Source organism: Vigna umbellata, chromosome 10, assembly GCF_029865625.1.
Source record: "Vigna umbellata cultivar VRB3 chromosome 10, Vumbellata_1.0, whole genome shotgun sequence".
Classification (NCBI taxonomy): Eukaryota; Viridiplantae; Streptophyta; class Magnoliopsida; order Fabales; family Fabaceae; genus Vigna; species Vigna umbellata.
The window spans coordinates 11,998,780-12,020,439 of record NC_142174.1 but is presented as its reverse complement, the minus strand read 5'-3'; the positions used below and the strand labels follow the sequence as shown (position 1 = coordinate 12,020,439).

Below are 21,660 nucleotides of genomic sequence, written 5' to 3'. Positions count from 1 at the left end.
CAGTACAGAGGACGCGTGTAAACGCATACAATGAAACCAAAAGTGAACGCTCTTAAATATATAAACTAACGTGCACCAAAATACAAGCAGAGATGATTAAGACGAACGGCCTTACAAAATAGGTGGCCGAACGTTATAACTATGCTAACATATACAGCCTAAATCAAACGAGCACTCTAAGGCTCGACCTTTACTTCAACTTCAACCAGATTGGAGTCGTCCAAATTTTCTTCTTCCAGCATTGCTTCAAGGGATGCACCACCATCTGCTCACATCCACAACGGATGATCATTGCATTTGACAAGACGGACGTACATATACAAGAGACAACACAATGGAAATGCAAGGGTAAGCTTATAATATTTAATTTATCTAATTAACACATACAATCATAATTCAATTCAAGCATACAACATGTAACTTATCATAAAATTAGCATATCAATATACATATAAGACAGACCGTCCGGACCGTATGAACCATGTAGTTACAAGCGTCCTTGCACCCGAGTGGTGTAGTAACTGATCAAATCTCCCAGCTGCCACTCGAGGTTAACCCTATCTGCCCGAAGTACTCAATGGACTAGGGTCTCCTGCCATTCCCACGCATGAATACCCCCTTCTACTTGAAGGGGCGTATCACGGAATATCAGGATGGACCGCGAGGCTTAACTTATCCAGGTTCATACTTTACCATTCAATATTTCACACATCTGAGACGTTCCTCCTTGGAACGCTCGTTAAAATCCATTTCCAATAATTCTTTCAAAGTATCATTCGCCCATAATAACAAGTTCCCTTTATTCACATTCTCATTCTCTGTTCCATTCTCATATATTAACAACAGGCATCCTTTAATCAAATAAGAACGAACTTATTACAGTGCATTTGACTTCACGTTTCTGAACAAAAGAAACGAACTATAGTCCACTTACGGACGTTAAGAATACTAAAATAGTTTAAATGGGATTGAGTTTAGAAAATCAGAGTAATACTCAGAAAATATTGAGTACAAAGACTTTAGGTTGAATTAAGAGAATAAATATCTTACAGAATAACTTAGATAAAGAATAGCTTAGATAAATAACCAGAGAAGTTAAAGTACAGAAAACAACTCTTACTGTAAATGAACGAACGTTCAGAAATTTACTTTGGACGAACGTCAATTTCGTTCGCTCAGAATTCAATAATAAGGACGAGCGTTCAGTTTGAAACCGAACCCTGCTTTGGACGAACGCTAGGTCAATGACCGAGCACAAATCAGAACGAACGCTGGATACAAACCGAGCGCTATTTAGGACGAACGCTTCGGTATAAGACCGAACGCCAATTCAGACGAACGTTCAGTATAAGGGCGAACGCTCTATAAAACGATCGTTCGACATAAGGCCGAACGACATTAAGGACGAACGCTCGACATGAGGCCGAACGTCACTGAGGACGAACGTTCGACTTAAGGCCGAACGTCACGTTTTTACAAAGTTTCAAATATTTATCTAAGCTGAGCTGAAACGAATGCTCATTCACTAAATTGGGGACGCTCGTTCTCGAGCAATTCATTCCAAATGAACGAATTCCAACTAAGTTATTTTAATGAAAAACCGAACGGTCTATGACCGTACAGTGACGAGCGTCATTCATAAAAGGGGAAGATTACAATTCCAGATTTCTCAAACTTAACAAAATTTTCCAGATTTCATTTTTTTCCAACTTTGTAACATTCATTCCAGATTTAATTCACCTTCAACATCGTTATTATACATTTTCAATATCCAAATCATTCCAAATATATCATAACATACTCCATTCATACATAATCAATTCAACATGCATTTTAATCAAGATCAACAACATATATCATACATAAAAGTCAGTGTTCATCCATAACAGATCAATCAAAAACCAGAATTCGTATCAGATCTCAGTAACCATTCATAACAGCTCAACTTCATGAAATTCATACATGCATAATAACAGTGATCGTCCATACAACTCAAATCTTATATTCTTCATTCATGCAACTCAGATCATTCAACATACAGTATAAATTAAACATATAAGCTTCCCTTACCCGGATTGAAATTCAAGTTTGTCCTAGATACAAAATGGCTTGACCAACTAAGCTTTCCTCACGTTCTTGACTCTTCCAAACAAAAATCTAACCATGGAACACAGAACACTTAGAATACATGCTTGCATGTATGAAAAACTCTATTTTTTTCCAGAAACCTAAGGACGAACTACAGTAAGGAGACTTACCAGGTTGGATTTAATTTCTGTTCGGTCCAAAATGAAGATCACAACTGGACGAACACTCCTACGGTGCTGAAATCGTGGTTGGAGAAGAGATATAAGTTTTTACAGTAAAAAGGAAGTTCACTGGTTCAAGAGAGAAGTTGGAGAATATGAAAGGGTGAATTTCAGAGGTTGAAGATGAGTTCGTGTAAGTGAAAGTGTGTTTTCGAAAAGTCTGTTTTTGTTAAACTAATGTTAAATTGGAAGAACGTGTCACAGGTTGCCACATGCACACCAAACTCTGATTTTGGAATTCTCTCCCGTGACACGTGGTGTGCTTGCATGCAAAGATTGGTGCATTTTTAATGTAGCAGAGAAATGATGATGGCTTAAATTTTCGTGCACAGCAGAGGTGAAAAATCAGAATTGGGAGTGGGTTTTAAATGGCTGGGAATGAGGTGGCAAGCATTAAGGGTGAGGTGCCAGGATTAACTTAAGCTAATTATTAAGGATCTCACAACTGTTTAACAAATATGTATTTATATTAAAATAATTTAATATAAAAACCCCGACCATATTTCAAGTCCATCCATTTTGAAATATTGAAAAATTACTCTAATTTGAAAGTTGTTATTCTATGAACATTTATAAAACTTACATGACTTTTTCAATTTAACAGAATAATTCTATTATTTTTAGTTCATCAGAAATAAAGAAGACTGCAAGTTTTATCCATCTTAGAATGTTAGTCGCAGTTCTAACTTTAACTTACAAGTAATTTTATACTAATCATTAATTTAAACAGTTATAAGTAGATAAAATAATCCAAAATCAGGTTGACGTTGATTTCTTCAAAGTTTTGCATTCAATAATTAACATTGACGTTGATTTCTTTTGGGTCTTTTCTTTGTTTCTTGGTCGTGCCTTCTGTCTTTATCTGTTTTAACAATAAATTCGTTGAAAATAAAAGAGTATGTGAAGAAAAATTCTTAACGTAACATTGATTTAAAATACCAACCGATGACGAGAAAGGTAAAAGGTCGTTATATGATTTGCATGTGAATTTTAAAGTTATCGGCTGTCTTAGTCTAAAAAATTCACAAGAAATTATCTTATAAATATGAAAAAATGTAAAAAAAAAAGTATCCTACATATTTTAAATCTAAAAAAAAAATTATCCGTATTGTTTATAAATTTCTATAGATAAAAAAGTGACACTAAAATAAATGAATCTTGTAAAATATTTTATTTAACTTTTTTTTTGGAGATAAATTTTACATAACATTTCAAATACACTATTGACGAATTATAAATTTATAAATATTATGCATTCTAAAACTAATAATGGCAATAATAATAACAATATATTATTTTGATAATATGAATGGTGAAATTTAATGATGTAAAAATGTGATTTTGGAATTTAAGATTTGATAGGAAAGCTAAGCTTAAGGATGAGGAGGACTAGGTAGAGTATTATTAGGAAGGGGTCCAATCCCATTAATATGTTGGAAAAAGATTGATGCCCACTTCATAATACTTAACACCCAAAAAGGTAAGAAGAAACAAGACGAGACACAGGAATTCCGCAACAGATCATAATTTTATCACAATATTTCTACAGACAAACAACTATAAAAAAACAAAACAAATTAAACTAGTTTTTGTTCAGACACGAATGTAGCTGCTGTCTTTACCCAGCCCTCGCCAATTAACAGAGAAAGGTAAAACAGCAAAAGCCGCAGAACAAATGAAGCTTCTCTTATCATATACTTTGCTTAATCTTAAGCTAACAAATCCCAATTATTGTTCCAAATCCAACTTCATCGCCGTCTCCAATTCCAAAGTTGCTGAATTTTCTAATGAGTAAAGTCTTCTTTACTTGAATATTGAGTAATCATCAATACACAATAACACCTTCCTCGTATACCACCACCACCACCACCAACAGCTTACTATAATACACTCTCTCCTTCTGCAACTATTCAAAACCTGTCTCTCACTCAAACCATGCCTCCTCTGTTTTTCCTCTGTTTCATGCTCTGCATTTCCCACACACACCAAATCATTATATTACCCTTAACAAACTCAATTTCGAAAACCCAATTCAACAGTACCCATCACCTTCTCAAAGCTACCTCCTCTCGCTCAGCCTCGCGCTTCCACCGCCACCGCCAAACCCAGAACTCAATCTCTCTCCCGCTTTCTTCAGGAAGCGACTACACCCTTTCCTTCAATTTAGCTTCTAACCCTTCTCAATCCATAACCCTTTACATGGACACGGGCAGCGACCTCGTCTGGTTCCCATGCACTCCCTTCCAGTGCATTCTCTGCGAAGGCAAATTCAACGCTACAACACCCCTCAACGTCACGCGCTCCCACCGTGTCTCCTGCCAATCCCCTGCATGCTCCGCAGCACACTCCTCTATGTCCTCCAGTGACCTCTGCGCAATCGCACGTTGTCCTCTCGACAGTATCGAAACCTCTGATTGCTCTTCTGCCACGTGTCCACCTTTCTACTACGCTTACGGCGACGGAAGCTTCATCGCGCGCCTCTACCGCGATTCTCTATCCATGTCCTCTCTTTTCCTTAAAAACTTCACCTTCGGTTGCGCCCACTCCGCACTCGCCGAACCCACCGGCGTTGCAGGTTTCGGTCGGGGCTTGTTGTCACTCCCTGCGCAACTTGCTACCATCTCTCCAAACCTCGGTAACCGTTTTTCTTACTGTCTGGTTTCTCACTCTTTCGATCAACAACGAGTTCGCAAACCGAGTCCACTCATTCTCGGCCGCTACGACGATTCCGCAGAGGGTAGTGAGTTTGTTTACACGTCCATGCTTCGGAACCCGAAGCATCCTTATTTCTACTGCGTCGGACTCGCCGGAATCTCAGTCGGGAAGAGGACTATTCCGGCGCCGGAGATGCTGCGAAGGGTGAACCGCAGAGGGGACGGCGGCGTGGTTGTTGACAGCGGAACCACGTTCACAATGCTGCCTGCGAGTTTGTATAACTCGGTGGTGAGTGAGTTTGACCGGCGAGTGGGGCGAGTTCTGAAACGCGCGAGTAAGGTGGAGGAGAAAACGGGCCTCGGGCCGTGTTATTTTTTGGAAGGGTTGGTGGAGGTGCCTACGGTGACGTGGCACTTTGTGGGGAATGATTCAAATGTGGTGCTGCCTAGGGGAAACTATTTTTATGAGTTTTTAGACGGTGGTGATGGGGTTAGGAGGAAGGTGGGGTGCTTGATGTTGATGAACGGTGGCGATGACAGTGAGTTGAGCGGTGGACCTGGAGCCACACTTGGTAACTATCAGCAGCAAGGGTTTGAGGTGGTGTATGACTTGGAAAACCAGCGCGTGGGTTTCGCTAAGAGGCAATGCGCTTCGCTTTGGGATAGTCTCAACCGTCACAAAAACTAGTTTTACTGTGTTATGTGCAGCACAGGATTACTCCTTTCTACAAGTGGGTTGGGTCCGATTGTAAATCAAAAATAAGGTGGTGGGTTCGGGTTCGGGTTCGGGTTCAGGCTCCCTTCTCCAAGTGTATATGATATGGAAACTAAGAAGTGAAGTACATATGCTGACGAGTTTTTTTTTTTTAATGATTTTTTAATAATGATTTTTTTATTTGAAACTGTGTTCTATATATTACAGATTCTTTTGTGGTGGGGCTTCCTGGAATTCGATCTAAACAAATATGTTTGCTGTGTTTTATTAAAACATCACGAGTATTTAATGTTCTATTTGGTTTATTTTGCTAAATATTTTGGAGGGAAACTATGTGTAGCATAAAGTTTTAACACTATTTTAGGAAAGTGTTACTCAAGCAAATGAATATTATTTAACACTATTTTAGGCTACACGTGAACAGTATTTATTATTTAAAACTTTCTTTTAATTTTTTATTTATCAAAATGTAAGTAACTAATTCGTGTCATATAATATTAACGATCAAGTGATAATTTTAACTTTTAAAGTAAAAAACAAAGAACTTTTTTTTACGGAAACCAAAAACTAACTTGTTTTATATAGATGAAAAATGTATTTAAATCTTAAATATAATGCATAAAATGTGTAATTATAGTTCATGTTTTAAAAAAGATTAGTGTCTAACTTTAACTACAAAATAATAGAAATGTAATCTTAAAGCAAGAGAAGAATAAGAATAAAGTATTGTATTGGAGTTGGTGGAGGAAGAACGATACATATATACATGCATGGACATCTGAAGTTAGAAGTAATGCAGTTTTGTTGTCAGAACTCAACACAGGCGCACGTGTGGTTCTAGACAACATTGGATCCACCTCATTCATACTCCAACACTGAACAATGTTAATAAAAAGGTTTATTAACCAATTTGGACCACGTAAAAGAAAGTGGAGGATACAAATTTTAAAAAGATAAAATAATAATGATAGAGTAGTCGTATGAATGCATATTTATTAATATAACTTAATTAGAATGTTTTGATTGCTTAATTTTCTTAATATATATTTATAAAATAAAATTACTCTATCTAAGCATTATAATTAAGAATTCGAAAATTTAACCATACATTACAAATTTTAAAAAATATTAATTTATATTTAATTTAGGAATATAATTATAAATACTTTTAAAATAACAACAATCTAGTTAGCTGTACTATTTACTCATTTTAGTAAATTTTTTTATGTATTTAACACATTTTAAATAATAAAAAATATCATGTCACATATAATGAATAAAAATTAAATACTTTGAATGTTTTTTTTTTTTTCTGTTGAATGTCTCCTTGGGCTATTAATTTCTTTTACTCGTATGAATTTTGACTTATAACTCTAAAAATATGAAATGAAAAAACTACTATCGAGTAATTTTTTTAACGTCGTAGTACTTGCAAAAATATTATCATTTTGTAATGAAATTTGTTATTACCAAACGATTTTTGTTTTGTGAGAGTCTAAAATTTATCCTAAAATTATATTTTCAGAATGGATAGGTGAGAGATTCCACAATGAATTGAACATATTTTTTTGAAAGATTATTATAAAAAACAATTCTAAACTATTGAGTTACTTCGTAATGGTAAATCGCATCATATGACATTCTAGAATGATTTTCTAAAAGGAGATAAATTTTGTGAGAATGTGACACAAGGTGCATAAGGAAACTTGGGGTGCTGAAAGAAGGTGCCAAAGAAAAAAACTATAGGATGCTTTCTAATTGGGCTACGAGCCCAAATATGGCAAAACTGTTAATTGGGCCGTGTGTCTGAGAAGCCCAAAGGGAAATGTCAGTGTTAAAAGCAGCTTCAAAATTTGAGAGATAAAGTAGCTTCAAGGAACTCAAGAAATTTCTTACAAAAAAGAAATTCACGAATAATTTTAGTCACCACAAAAATATTAACGTAAAAAATTAATCGATTATTGAGGTGGAAATGATAAATGTCCAAAGTTTCAATTTTTTTTAAAAAAAATAGGGTTGATGAATAAAATATCAGTGGCAGCGATTCATTGCTTTCGAAAGCAGTCATATAAAAGAACTAAAAAAAGTCATAAATTTATAAAATATTAATTTATAAATATTTTCGTCACTGTGGAATTAGTAAAAATATTTTTTTATCTCATTAATTTCTGATGGAAATATTAATAGTAGTCACGTAAAGGTTAAGGTATACTCCGATGTAGTTTAAAAAATGAGATACCGAACTTGGTTGGTTTGTTTTGGCGGTTCCTTGGAACACACATAATTCGAATACCATTCTTCCCCAGCGTGTGCTTCTTCCTACGTCAATTGTCACTCTTTTCCTCTCAGAAAAACACCCTTTTCTCTCTTCCTATTCATTCTTCATTCCAATTGAATTCCTTCTTGTGAGTATTCTTCTCTGTTGTTTTTCTTTAATGTTAGTTACATCACATCAACCTCTTTCTACTGTTTTACAATTCCTTCCTTCTGTTAGTTACATTTTTCCCCCATCTGATTCTAATTCTCATGTAGAATTCGACCCTTGTTCAATGAACTTTTTGGGTCGTGCATCCTAGCACACGGTTCGTATAAAATAATGATTCATTTTGAGCATCGTAGGCCACCCACAAGTAGTGGTAAAGTTTTTACGGTTAAAAGAAATGGCCATCGATTACGGTTTTCAATCGTGAGAGGTATAAGGTTTTAAACATGGGTTTTGATTCTTTAATTCCGATTTGGTTGCAAAAGAATTACAGTGAGAAATTAAATCATTTCTGGCATGAAAACAATTTAATTTGAAGGCATGCAATTGCAGGCTATCGGATGTATTGAACATATTTTGTATTTTGTATATATGAATGCACTTTTTCAGTAGCGTTGTGTTGTTTACAAATGAGAAGTCCGAAGGCAGAGTCCGACGACAGGGACGTGACCATAGCAAGAGGTGAAGATGAATTGCGTCCTGGTTTTCAGGGATTGAAGTTTGACAGTGGAAGTGGTAGTGGTAAGAAAAAAAAAAGTATTCACCCTCCGATCGAAACGCATTGGGATCTGCATTCATCAACGTCAGGGAAAAAGTCTAATTCGTCACCTATCAAGTCACTCTTGTCATTGTCATTCCCGTTCATGAAATTTAGGAGGAGTAAAAGCCTTGTAATGATTCTAGAAGGAGCTCGTGATCCCAAGGATAAACAGATTGTCGAGTCTTTTCGCGAAATGCTTTTACAAGAATCTCTCTTGCCACCTAAGCACGATGATTATCACACTCTTCTGAGGTATATATACACATAAACATGTATCTCTTGATTGCTGTTCTATGACAAGTTTAGTTAATTTCAGAGTTAGCTTTCTAACTCCACAGCTTTTCAATGACGCAAGGTTTCTGCGCATGAGGGATTTCGACATGTCAAAATCCAAAGAAATGTTCCAAAATTATCTCAATTGGCGCAAGGAATTTCGAGTAGACCAGCTTCCAAAGGTGAACGAACAACTTTAAACTTGAAGGTTATATTATATATGCGGGGTTCACATATTAGTACATAACCAGGAATTCACAGCTTTAAATGTTAATTATTTAATATGAAATTGCTCAATTAACATTATATGCGGGTTTCACATATTGGCACATTATCAGGAATTCAATTTCACGGAGTACAACGAAGTGAAGAACTGCTATCCTCATGGATACCACGCAGTTGATAGATATGGAAGACCTTTGTATATTGAGAGAATTGGGATGGTAGACCTTAACAAACTGGGCCAAGTTACCACATTTGAAAGGTTTATCAAACACCATGTGTTAGAGCAAGAGAAAACTCTCAAACTAAGATACCCTGCTTGTTCTCTAGCGGCTAAAAGGCACATAGCATCCACTACAAGTATCTTGGATGTCAACGGAGTAGTAAGCACATTTTTCTGAACATTTTTTTTTTCTTTTTAACTCAACTTGCTGGCCATGGGAGAGAGGACTTGCTAAGTTTACAGTGAGGAAAATAGCCTTTTCAAAAACTATACAAAATGTAACCTTGTTATGATCTATTTGGGTTCACTTCACTTTCTAGTAGTACATATGCATATCTATATTATAAGGTATCTAAATACTGATACAATTATTTGTCTGTATTGTATTCTTACATTCCAGGGAATGTCTAATTTCTCAAAGCCCGCAAGGTACCTCTTCATGGAAATTCAGAAGATCGATAGCTGTTACTATCCTGAGGTAATTTTTTAGATTATAGGTCTCACATGCTATGATTTGTTTATGCTTGTGATAAATGTGTGACACTGGAGGTCACTTCTGCTGATAAGATTTGTTTTCAAGTTGTGACAGTGATTCAACATAACAGGACATGATTATAATCTATACTTGTTGTAATTTCTGGTACATTCATGGTGCAATTTATCATTAACAAAATATAATATATATATATATATAGACACACATATACATACATACATATACATGTTTATGCTAAAAGTGACTTTGAAATTAACTTTAATTTTATAAACTAGTTAGTAAGACGAGGTTTATAATCATTTAATTACATCGAATCATATACAAGATTAAACATTAATGAGTGATCTACTCGATAGCCCGTAAAACACAACAAACATTAAAATAAACTCTCGTATGTTAAGAAGTATTTTAAATATTATTCAATCTTACGGACTCACTTGTAAAATGAGATTCCCGTCCATTTATATACTAGAAATCATCATATTTTTTAGTTGACGTCAGACTTTTAATGTATATAGAGAGAAAAAGAGAAAGGAAACAAAACAAAATAGAGTTTGTAAACCTCAGCTAGTTGCATTTTTAACCATGCGAGATGGAGAAGATATGCTTAATGTTGTGTTTATAAGATCAGTGCGTAGTTAACTAGTGTTATTAATAAGCAATTTATTCTTGCAGACCCTAAATAAGCTATTTATTATTAATGCCGGATCTGGGTTTAGGATGCTGTGGAAAGCAGTAAAGACATTTCTAGATGAACGCACAGTAGCAAAAATTCAGGTATTATCAATAATTGAAACTATATATATTAGTTCATGATCAGATGCCATGAGTTTGCACATATTATTGTTTTCTGGCCTCTATCCATATTGAACATGAAAGATTGCTGCTACAGGTGTTGGGCTCTAATTATCTCAGCGTACTGCTTGAGGCTATCGAGCCGAGGTAATGTGACTTCTGCATGATTAATACACTTGTAGATCGTTAAAATACATTTATAATTAAAGAGATTAACAAATTCGCTTATCACAAGTAAGGATGAAAGGCCTGATTAAATAAACAAGGGAAAATCGAACGACAGGCAGAAAAGTTCTTAAATTTACCTAAACTGTTATATTTTGGAGGAACAATTATTTTATTTAACTAATACCTAAGACGTACCTGATTATATTCACAGGTAGCAACTTGTACCTTGCTGATGAATTACTGCTATTAACAAGTAAATGTTTTTGTGAGATTCTGCATATAATGAAGTTCATAGATTTGATTGTCTGATTTGCAGTAATTTGCCAACTTTTCTGGGTGGTAACTGCACATGTTCCGATTATGGAGGTTGTCTGATGAGTGATCGAGGGCCCTGGAAAAATCCAGAAGTGTTGGAAATGATTCAGGTTTGACAGTATTGTGAATGAGATTACTACTCTTGTTTTTTTAGCTGTGAATTTGTGATCTAGAAATAGTTGAGAGGGGCATGTTGATCTCATTGGCTATTATACATATGCAGGCTGTTAACTTGAGAGAAGAGATCGATGGTAAATGCGAGGATGTTGAGGTGGCTACAGAAGATTCCTCGATGCCTAAAAAGGTGAGGTAGTATTAATTGTTCTACCAATGATATGAACTTTGTTGCTAAAGATAATGAGATATGCAGACCAAAGATGGCGATAACACTTTGAGTCTGCTTGAGGAGACAGCGTGCGCGGGGTCAGACTCTGCATGTACTTGTAGGTTAGCAATGCAAAAAATTGATTGTCTTGAAGCTACTCTTGGAGACATACAGAATGTGAGTTTTCATATTTTTAATGATTCCACGTTAAGGTTAAACCAAGGTAATAGGATGTTTTTTATGATACTTGTAATGTCAGCAGAAAATCAAGACGCTGGAAGATGCACTTCAAAAGACCATTGTGGTGAGATTCAAAAACTTTGATGAATTCCTCTAGCAATTTGAAACGGCCTTGTATTTTTACCTTTACTTTTCTGTTTCAGCCATCGAAAGAACAAGCACAGCATTCCGATCAACCAGCTGTATAAAAGTGGGTAGTTTCAGCACTGTTGCAGCAGTATGCTGTTGCAGTGAGTCTATTGATTTTTTCCCAATTCTCATTATTGTAATATATTGAAGTTTACAAGATCTGCTTTGCTAATATCCTAACATGCTCGTGGCAAAAAATTCTACCAATACTTGTCGTATAGAAAGGAAAAATAAAATAATCTTACACAGTAATACTATTGAGATGATATTGGTAAGTATCAGAAATTGTAGAAAAGAAAAGAATGACAGAATCGGAAGGAAAGAGGGTTTATTCGATTTACTTTGTTAGTATACAGTTACTAGTTAGGTGTATAAAATAAGTTTCATTAAGAGAAACGAAATAAACTTTATACTTTCTCGTTATTGATATAAATAATGGGAGTGGAAACAGACAATAGAAATTCAGACAAAAAGTGAAAACGTAGAAATCGTTGATGTTGATGGCAGGTAGAGAAAATAAAGATAATTGGAGAAAAACAAAATGAAAATAAAGATAAATAATATATTTTATTTTATTAAAAATAAATAAGAAATAAACAGAAAATTATTGTCATGAATGTTATTTGATTTTAAGGAAATATTTTTACTATAATTGTTATTAATATTTTATTTTAAATAATTACTATTTTTATTTATTTTAAATTCAAAGTTTTTTTTTATTCTTTTTTACTTTATCTTGATTAAGATATAATATAGTCAGGTAGTATTGGGAGAACTGGATCTCTGTAATTTTTATTTTTAAACCCTGTTTTTTTTTATTATTAATAGAATAATCAGGTAGTATTAACTATTATTAATACATCCTCATGTTTTTTTTGGTTAAAGAGTGAGACTTGTTTACCAAGTTTGATACTTTGAGACAATTTTAAGATTAATAAGTGTTGGGTATATGTATTTAAAGTTCTCGACTTCCTCAGTATATATATTTTGGGAAAATCAATTATTTCTCATAAACTATCGTCAATTTTTTTACGAATTAAATCATGTGCATAGTTGATTAAGAATATTTTATTTTTGTGTTTAAATGATGTTTAAAAAACATTAATGTTCTTGGTACAGACAAAATAAATAAAGACTTACAGTAGAGGAAAAAAAGGGTAGGAAATGAATGATTAGATGAGTTGCAAGATTAAAAAAAATAATGAAAAAGGAACTTATTTAATTATTATTAATAATTCTAAAATTAGTAATTTTGTTTAATATATTTGTTCATTAAAATTACTTTATTATTTATTATTATAATAGATAAAAAAAAAGGTTATTAAAGGCTATAGCACTGTAAACGAGATGTTTCCACAGTATAATTAATACACAACATGGTCAATCACACTTTCCAAAACTTTCAGCACATTTAAGAAGAAAATTTTGCTTTTTTCCCACATATTGTACATATTAAACCATCTTCTCCCTCAATTTTTTTTCCCATTCTTTTTACTCTTTTCAGAATGGATTGAAAATGACAAAAACAAAAAGAAAGTAAAATATTTAAATTAGAATAAAAAGTGAAAAATAATAAAAATGGGTAGAGAATTTAGATTAAAATTAGCTAACACGAAAGAAAAAAATAATTAAACAATGCAATGAATTATAAATTTACTTTTGTTTTATTTTACTAAGTATGTAAAAATCAAGATTGAAAGTTGTTTGATTACAAAATAATTAGCTTGTAAAATTAAAAATTATTAAATTTTTGAATATATTTAAAAAATCAATTACAAATCATGTCTAAATTTCTTTCACATACTAGATTAAAAAAGTTGAAGTGTAATAAAATAGTCTATTACATATTAAAGACATTCTATTGTTATACACATGGGATAATATGCATTAATAGTTTAAAAAATAATCTAATGTTTAAGTATTTAGACATGTGATCACAGTTTAAAAAATCAACTTTGATTTGAGTGGTATTATGTATTTTTTTTCAAAGAAATATATTTTAAAAGATTATAATTTGATAGCTTATACGAAGATCCACAAATGTATCGAAAATTAACAAAGGTGAAGATTTCCTCTATGGAAAATTGGACAAGTAGGTTGAGAGAGAGATGTGGTCAAACCATTATGTTAGTAGTTAATTACATCTCTCAAGGGTATTTCGAATGCAATTTCCAATGTGGTTAAAATAAATTTTACAATTAAAGCATAAAAATTACTTCAAAGTAAAATTACACGTAGAATAAATAAGAGCACTCTTGGATGCATAAGCAGACACATTTTCTTCATATTATATATTTTTCAAAGTTGTTAAAACACCAAAGTTATAGTTTTATTCAATTTATTTAAAAAAATTTCAAATAACTTGCGGCTATGTGAGTTAAAAACTGAATAAAGACAAGTATCAAAACATCAACTTCCTTCTCATTTCATCTCATCACAAACTATACAATTAAGTTAAATTAAATTAATAACCATTGGCTCAATTATTTTAAATGAAATGATTTATTAAAATAATATATATTTAGAAAAATGAAAATACTACAAAATTTAATTAATTTTTAAAATATAAAATTATAATTACATGATAAGATATTCTTTTACAAACAACATACATTTTATGATAGGAATTTTTGTAATTATATATATATATATATATATATATATATATATATATTTGTTTCAATTTATATTTAACACTTAATTTTAGCAAATATATTTTTATTCAGTTAGAAATTTATGAGCTAACAACAAAACTAGTAATTAACCCATAGGGTAATGATTTTTTTTGTGAATAAAAAAGTTAATTGAATTAATTGCTTTTGTTGAATTATGGTTTTGTCTTTTATGTTAAAATGTAGAAGGAGTAATTATTAAAGTATTAATTAGGAGGGAGGCGCATTAAAATGACCACGTTCTCGACCACAGAGAAAATAGAAAAGAAAAGGAAGTTGAATGAGAATCCCTCCTCTCTGTTGTAATTGTAATTGCAATTGAATTCCCATTTGGGTTTCAATTCTCTTTCTTTTCCTTTCCTTTTCTTCCATCTTCTCGATCTCTCCGATCCACATTCTCTACGCACCAGATCCGTTCAATCCATTCAGTCTCCTCAATCGCATTCCGAGATGAGCACCGGCGACCTTCTCAGCATCGAACCTCTTGAACTGAAGTTCATATGTGCGTTCTCTCTTTCTCTCCCTTTCTTCTATTCTTCTAGGGTTTCATTTTCATTCCCTTCTTTCAGTTGAGCTCAAGAAGCAGATCTCGTGTTCTCTTCAATTGTCAAATAAGACCGATAGCTATGTAGCATTCAAGGTAACCAACCTTTCATTTCAACTCTCTCTCTCTTCAATTTTTAGGAACAACTTTCTTATGGTCATTATGATTTTGACAAATCTTTTCTCCCCAGCCTCTTGCTCGATTTGCATGTTTAATTTTGTTATTCTGATTCCGCTCGCAGGTGAAAACAACCAATCCAAAGAAATACTGTGTTCGTCCAAACACTGGAATTGTCTTGCCACGATCTACATGCGATGTTATCGGTACCTATCGGGATACAATACTATCCATATCTAATTTCATTTTTTAATTTTTGACTGTTAATCGTGTTTTTGTCACATTTTTGTTTTATTTTAGTTACCATGCAAGCGCAAAAGGAAGCTCCGACTGACATGCAATGCAAGGATAAGTTTCTTCTTCAAAGCGTAAGAGTAGAGGATGGAATCGCCGCAAAGGATATCACTGCAGAAATGGTATAATGCGTCATGCTATTGCTACCCGTTGCAATTTTCTTTGATTCTTTTTTTTAACTGTTTATCGGGTGAAATGACTGAGACTCCTGCCATTGGGATTTTTGTAGTTCAACAAGGAAGCGGGGCATGTGGTTGAGGAGTGCAAATTGAGAGTGTTGTATGTCTCTCCGCCTCAACCTCCGTCTCCAGTCCCGGAAGGTTCCGAGGAAGGATCATCACCTAGAGGTTCTGTTTCCGACAATGGAAATATCAGTGGTGCTGACTCCGCTGCAGTGAGTTCTTAACTTGTGGTTTAGTTGAAACTTTTTTTTTCTTAACAGAAGATTTAAGATATTAACTGGAACGTTTTTCTCTTTGGGCTTGTTAGGTAACAAGAGCATTTGCTGAACGACATGATGGTCCAGAAAAGTCTGTAGAGGTAAATCTAACTGATATATTTTTGGAGTTTATACGCTGTTACTGAACCCGCGTTTTGGTCTGAGGACAGTGGCCGTGTTAATTAACTGACGCTAATAGTCGTGATTCAGTATTGATACTTACCAGGAAAAAATACAAATGAGAACTGATCTTTCTTGCTTGAACATGCGTCACTTTTTCAATTTACATTTTTTTTGCAGTCAGTATGCTGCAAATGAAAACTGAACTTCTGAACATGTCACTTGCTTAGTTTGCATCATTTAGCAACTTTGGATATTTGAACGATGTCATTCACTGTGTGCCAAACTGGTGTGCAAATTTACAATTCAATACTTAAGATAGAGTCTTACTCGCATTCTTGGGTCTAATATTGATTGGAAGGAAATTTCCTAACTTGGTGCTTATTAGAAAGTGGATTTTAAGTCTCACTTAACCTCATAAAACTTGTATGTAAGATGTGGACTCTTGGATTTAGGAGGGACTCAATAGTAGGTGACATGAGATCCAACACCTTGCTAGGATAGATTCTAAATGACTTTTATACCATCTTAAAGTAGTGTCTTTAAGTTTAACTCAACTTCACAAATTGACTTTTAAATTGAGATTTACACTCATATATATATATATATATATATATATATATATATATATATATATATATATATATTAATTTGACTTTGTTTTTAGTTGATGTAGGCTCTTTGGCATACCCTCTTATGCTGAGGACTATACATCTTAGGCAAGGGACTAGAGGGGAACTCGACAGTGGGTAATACAAGGTCCAATGCCTTGTTAAGATGGATTTTGAGTGACTTTGATATCATCTTAAGAAAGTGAAATTTAATTTTAATTCGACCTTATAAAGCTAGCTTATAAGGTGATGTTTGTATCCACTAATATATTATAATTTGATATTATTTTTAATTGATGTGGGCTCTTCAACTATGTCCAAGTAAAATTAGTAGTTTAAGCAAGAGTAATCATTAAAGATAATGGTTTTAAAGGTGGGGCTTCTTGCTCTATCATTTTTAATCCCTTGTTTGGCTGCTAACAGACAGAAGGGAGAGGATGGAAATAGTGTGTTGTTTTGTGGGGGTAGAAATAGAGTGGAGATACTTGAAATAAAGGTGGGATCCAATATTCACTTTCACTGTATTTCCTACGTATTTTCTACTTCTCTTAGAAAAGTACTTCTAATTTCCTGTTTATTTCTCACTTATTTTCATTCACCTTTTCTATGTCCATTTATCATGTTTCTTTCACACTACTTTGGAAGGCATTCACCAGTTTTGTTGTAGAATTCTCTAAATTGGTCATATATTTGCAAAACATGGCATCTAATTAAATACATATGATCATATAAGTATTAGAGCATATCATTTGTATAAAACGGTGGCTTGAGGAAGTATCTTTGTTGCGTAGTGAGGTCCTTGGTGTGATTTTAGAGTCATTTCAAATAACTTTTGTAGGTTGTTTCTGCTTCAAACTCTAAGGGGGCGTTTGTTTTACAGAACCTTTTATTGTGAAAATAAGTTGGTAGAGTAGGAATAAAGAAGAAACAAGTAGTAATTAAAGGTCTTTGTCTAAAGAGAAATAAAGGAAAAAAACAGGAGAGGGTTCAGGAAATAAGTGGAAATAGATGAAAAGAAGTACGACAGATCTACCAACTTTTAAAATTATTTCTTCACAAATCTTCACCCAACCAAACACGCCTTTTATTATTTCCATTCCTCCCCCTTCTCTCAACCAAACAGGCTAAGTTCACATTTTCAGGATCAGCATCTCTTGTATGACCTATCAATCATGAATTAACAGGACGAAAAACAATTTCTTTTTTAATTCCAGGTTGTAATGGTTTTAAAAGCTTGTAACTACTGTTTTGCTTTTTTATTTTTTATTTTTTATGTTTGGGAACTTTATTTTGATTGTAGTCAGCTTATTTTGCAGGCAAAAGCTCTTATCTCAAGGCTGACTGAAGAAAAGAATAATGCTATCCAACAAAATAACAAGCTTCGTCAGGAACTGGTGAGGATTTACAAAATATGTTCTGATAGATAACTTGTGTCTCTCCATCTGACTGACCTGTATTTCTCCTTTTCTCCTGATTGGAGAGGGGAATACCAAAGAGTATTGTTACCCCTCTTTAAGTTGGTAGTACGGTTCTAAAACCGAAAGGAAAGCACCATAAATTAGAAAGAGAATTGTGAAAAGTTTGTTGAAGGTTTGATCACTGGTTCACAACCGAGTCTGGTGGATGTGCTGATTTTCTTTGGAAGGAATTGCTTCTTTCCGTTTCTTGACATGATAAAATGAACTCTTGTATAATCTAATTGGATAAGGTGGTTCTGTTTTTGGCTTATTTTCGCCCCCTGTCCTTGGGCTTTTGCTTAGTAAAATGAAGTTTGCATTATGTTAATTTGCCTTAAATATTATGGTGGAATAATTTGCCTTAAATATTATATTAATTTATCGTTATCTGACTTATCATCACATAACCAAGCTGTCTTTTTATTTGAAAACCTGATTTGAACTGAAAAGTAGAAAAGATGTGTCATGAAAAATGGCTTGATGCCTTTCACTATTGTATTCCCACTATAAATAATGCTAGAAATATTTACAATAATTATTACTCAATTACAAAATATCCTATAATGTGAAATTAGGGACAAGAGATCAATCTATGAATACCTAGTGTATTCTTAGGAAATCATATCAAAATATTTTAGAAGACAAATTAATTCCTGATTGACAAGATGGTATGGGATTAGATGGGGAACATGGAAGTGTCTAATGTTTATGTCTACTAAATTTAGGAGGGTCTTCACTTGAATATAGGGGCCCATGATCTTTTATTTTCTTCCTAAAAATGCATATTATGTTGAATCAATATTTTCCTGTTCTTAATTTTCTGTATTGTTCGTGACTGTTAATTGCGTGGAATTGGGAGACTGAGGAACAGAGATTTCGAGCATTAGCATTTTGAGCTTTTGTTTTACGGAAAATATTGTTCAATTTGTGCACTTGTGCTTTGGTTAGATCTGTTAGGAACACATTTTTCGTGTAAAATGCTTTCTCACCTATTTATGTCGAGTTTCAAAGTTGACACAAGTCAAATATGTTTAGTCATGCATACGATGATAATTTTTTTATGATATAGACAAGTATATGATGACAGACAAATTGGTATGATCTATTTGTATTAAAGCAAATAAGCAAGTGTCTTTTAACCAACCAAACTTAGTATATATCACGTTTGAACTGTGGGGGAACACTTAATTGATGATCTTATTACCTGCAGGACATGCTGAGACGGGAAAGCAACAAAAGTCGTGGCGGTGTCTCGATGGTCATTGTCATATTAATTGGCTTACTTGGCATAATTATGGGGTATCTCATGAAGAAGACCTAAGTCTTTCTGAGATTCAATCCTTCACCATATGTTTGATCTTAGTTTTCCTGTTGTTCCTGGCTATTCAAGAAATGAAGACGAAGGGCAAAACAGATTAAATCCAGTAGGTGTTGGTGTTTTTTTGGGGGTCGACAACAATATGGACATAGAAACATTAGTTGAAAGCGTGGGTCTATGATTTCTTTTAAGAGCAGATTACTGTGAACTGACTCATGCTTTTGGTAACATGCATTCTTTTTAAGTCAAGGGAAAAATTTGTTGTTTTATGTGGTTCATTCAGTGACGGTCTGGAAATGTCAAACAATGGCCACTAGTAGCATGCATATTATGATTATCGGATATTTTGTTTATTTTTCATGAGAATAATATCACTTTGTAGTTGTTAGATTTCTGAAAGCTGGATAAAAGGCTCATTGTTTGGCCAGGGTCATCAGTTTTGTAGTTTTTTCTTTCAAATGGTTTTTAAGAATATGTTTTGAAAGTATTTTTTGCATCTTGATACACAATAAAGAATTTCAATACTGTCAAACCTTTAATCCAATCATGTAATTGAAAGTTGACAAATACTAGCTACTGTTTATCTAAATGGGTTAAATTATTGGCCTAAAATAAGATAAATTTTGGAATTTAACCGTACTCATATTTTATTTGAAAATGTACTTAAAAGAAGTTAAATGTGTTTAGTTTATAAACTTTGAATTCAAATTGAAATTGGATTTTATTGAAAACGTTAATATATTTTTATCTTTTGAAAATGAATATATATATATATATTTTTTTTAATTTAAATATATTAAATTTTTGACTTATCAAACGTGTTTCATGTTACTATTTATCTTGTTTATATCGTTAAATGTTTGACACGTAAAGATTTGGCTTTAAGACTAAAAAGCATATTTAATTTTAATTTAATAAAAATGTTTGATTATTATACTTCACTAAAGGATCTATTTTATCTACATTCGACTGAATCTGAAAAACAATTCAAAATAAAGTTAGGTATACAGTAGGTCGGATCCAGGTAATATTAATTGGATCGAGTAAACGGATAATATTAAATAAATAATTAAATAAAATGAATAATTATAATTGGATATAGATGTGAATTAAATTTTTAATAATTTAATTCAATTCAAATGTAATTATATATTTGTAATTATATTTTAAATTTTATATTTGATATCATATAATTTTATAAAAAATTTATTGTATATTTCTTTAAAGAATAACTTAATATAAATTCATAATGTGAATAATTCATTCAAATTAATCCGTTACCAAAACAATCACCGATAAATTAAATGACGATACATGAATTTTAAAATATTAAATTTAAATTATACTGAATTAATCACGATCTAACAAATATCATACTGAGGCCTAAGGAGGATTACTAGAAGTTTTTAAAATAATACCATAAAAATTAGGAAGAGGCAGAATGATCCAAGAAGCAAGCGCATAAGAGAAGAAAAGATGATAAAAAGGGAAAGTGTAGAGAGAGAATGAATAATCAATCTTCATCTTTTTTGTTTGAATTCTTCCTGAAAGTGTGTTCAATCTGGGTGGCCATGAAGAAAGCGGTGGAGGCAAGTCCCTTAATGTCTGGGACTTTGTAGTTCTGGGCAACGTACACCCCCAAAGCTGCGGCCATGACGTGCGAAAAACTGCTTCTGATTATCCCCATCGTCAAAACCACATCGAAAAACAGCTGCTACCGTATGAATGGGGTCACTTCTGTATTTATTCCCTTCTTAGCTCATAACATTACCCCTTCCCCAAGCAATTTTTCTTTCCATACAAACAAATTAACCCTAAACCCTTCTTCAAGTAATACCTTCTTCCTCTACTGGTGGGACCCATATATTCTCTATGCCCCCTTATCATTAGCTTTATCATTACTATAAATTAATAACCATCATTAAAGTTAAATCATAAATGGTTTTTATTCTTTTAATTAAAAATACATTCAATATAATATATTGTTATAATTAATTACATAATATCACTCTGTGGACTGTCTGAGTAACTGTCAAGGTGGTTTTTATTTCACACATTTTTAAATAATAAAAACAGTTATTACTTTATGTTTGATAATACCATTTTATATTAATTATAAAATCTCATAATTTTTAATTTATACAAACAAATAAACAAAATTAAGTTAAAATAATAGTTTTATAATCCGGTTAACATAAAAG

The 21,660-nt window shown here is 32.9% G+C and overlaps 3 protein-coding genes and 1 pseudogene across 3 annotated transcripts; 3 read left to right on the top strand and 1 right to left on the bottom strand.

The window, feature by feature from the left end:
- Positions 1-3,811: 3,811 nt before the first annotated feature.
- On the top strand, positions 3,812-5,912 carry LOC124819519 (putative aspartyl protease At4g16563 pseudogene; annotated as a pseudogene).
- Positions 5,913-8,109: 2,197 nt separating this feature from the next.
- Positions 8,110-12,046, top strand: LOC124819514 (Sec14p-like phosphatidylinositol transfer family protein). Its single transcript, XM_047291054.2, has 12 exons — positions 8,110-8,371; positions 8,551-8,953; positions 9,057-9,156; positions 9,313-9,579; positions 9,820-9,897; positions 10,591-10,692; positions 10,808-10,857; positions 11,195-11,303; positions 11,417-11,497; positions 11,564-11,695; positions 11,781-11,822; positions 11,902-12,046. The coding sequence occupies exons 1-12, from the start codon at positions 8,275-8,277 to the stop codon at positions 11,944-11,946; spliced, it is 1,506 nt and encodes a 501-aa protein (XP_047147010.1). The 5' UTR covers positions 8,110-8,274; the 3' UTR covers positions 11,947-12,046.
- Positions 12,047-14,807: 2,761 nt separating this feature from the next.
- Positions 14,808-19,849, top strand: LOC124819513 (vesicle-associated protein 1-2-like). Its single transcript, XM_047291051.2, has 8 exons — positions 14,808-15,061; positions 15,129-15,199; positions 15,345-15,426; positions 15,521-15,636; positions 15,744-15,908; positions 16,004-16,054; positions 18,001-18,078; positions 19,352-19,849. Exons 1-8 carry the CDS (start codon positions 15,010-15,012, stop codon positions 19,460-19,462), a joined length of 726 nt encoding a protein of 241 aa, XP_047147007.1. The 5' UTR covers positions 14,808-15,009; the 3' UTR covers positions 19,463-19,849.
- Positions 19,850-20,755: 906 nt separating this feature from the next.
- LOC148191919 (uncharacterized) lies at positions 20,756-21,273 on the bottom strand. The gene has a single exon (XM_088101086.1). It carries the CDS (start codon positions 21,144-21,146, stop codon positions 20,973-20,975), a length of 174 nt encoding a protein of 57 aa, XP_087957212.1. The 5' UTR covers positions 21,147-21,273; the 3' UTR covers positions 20,756-20,972.
- Positions 21,274-21,660: the final 387 nt, after the last annotated feature.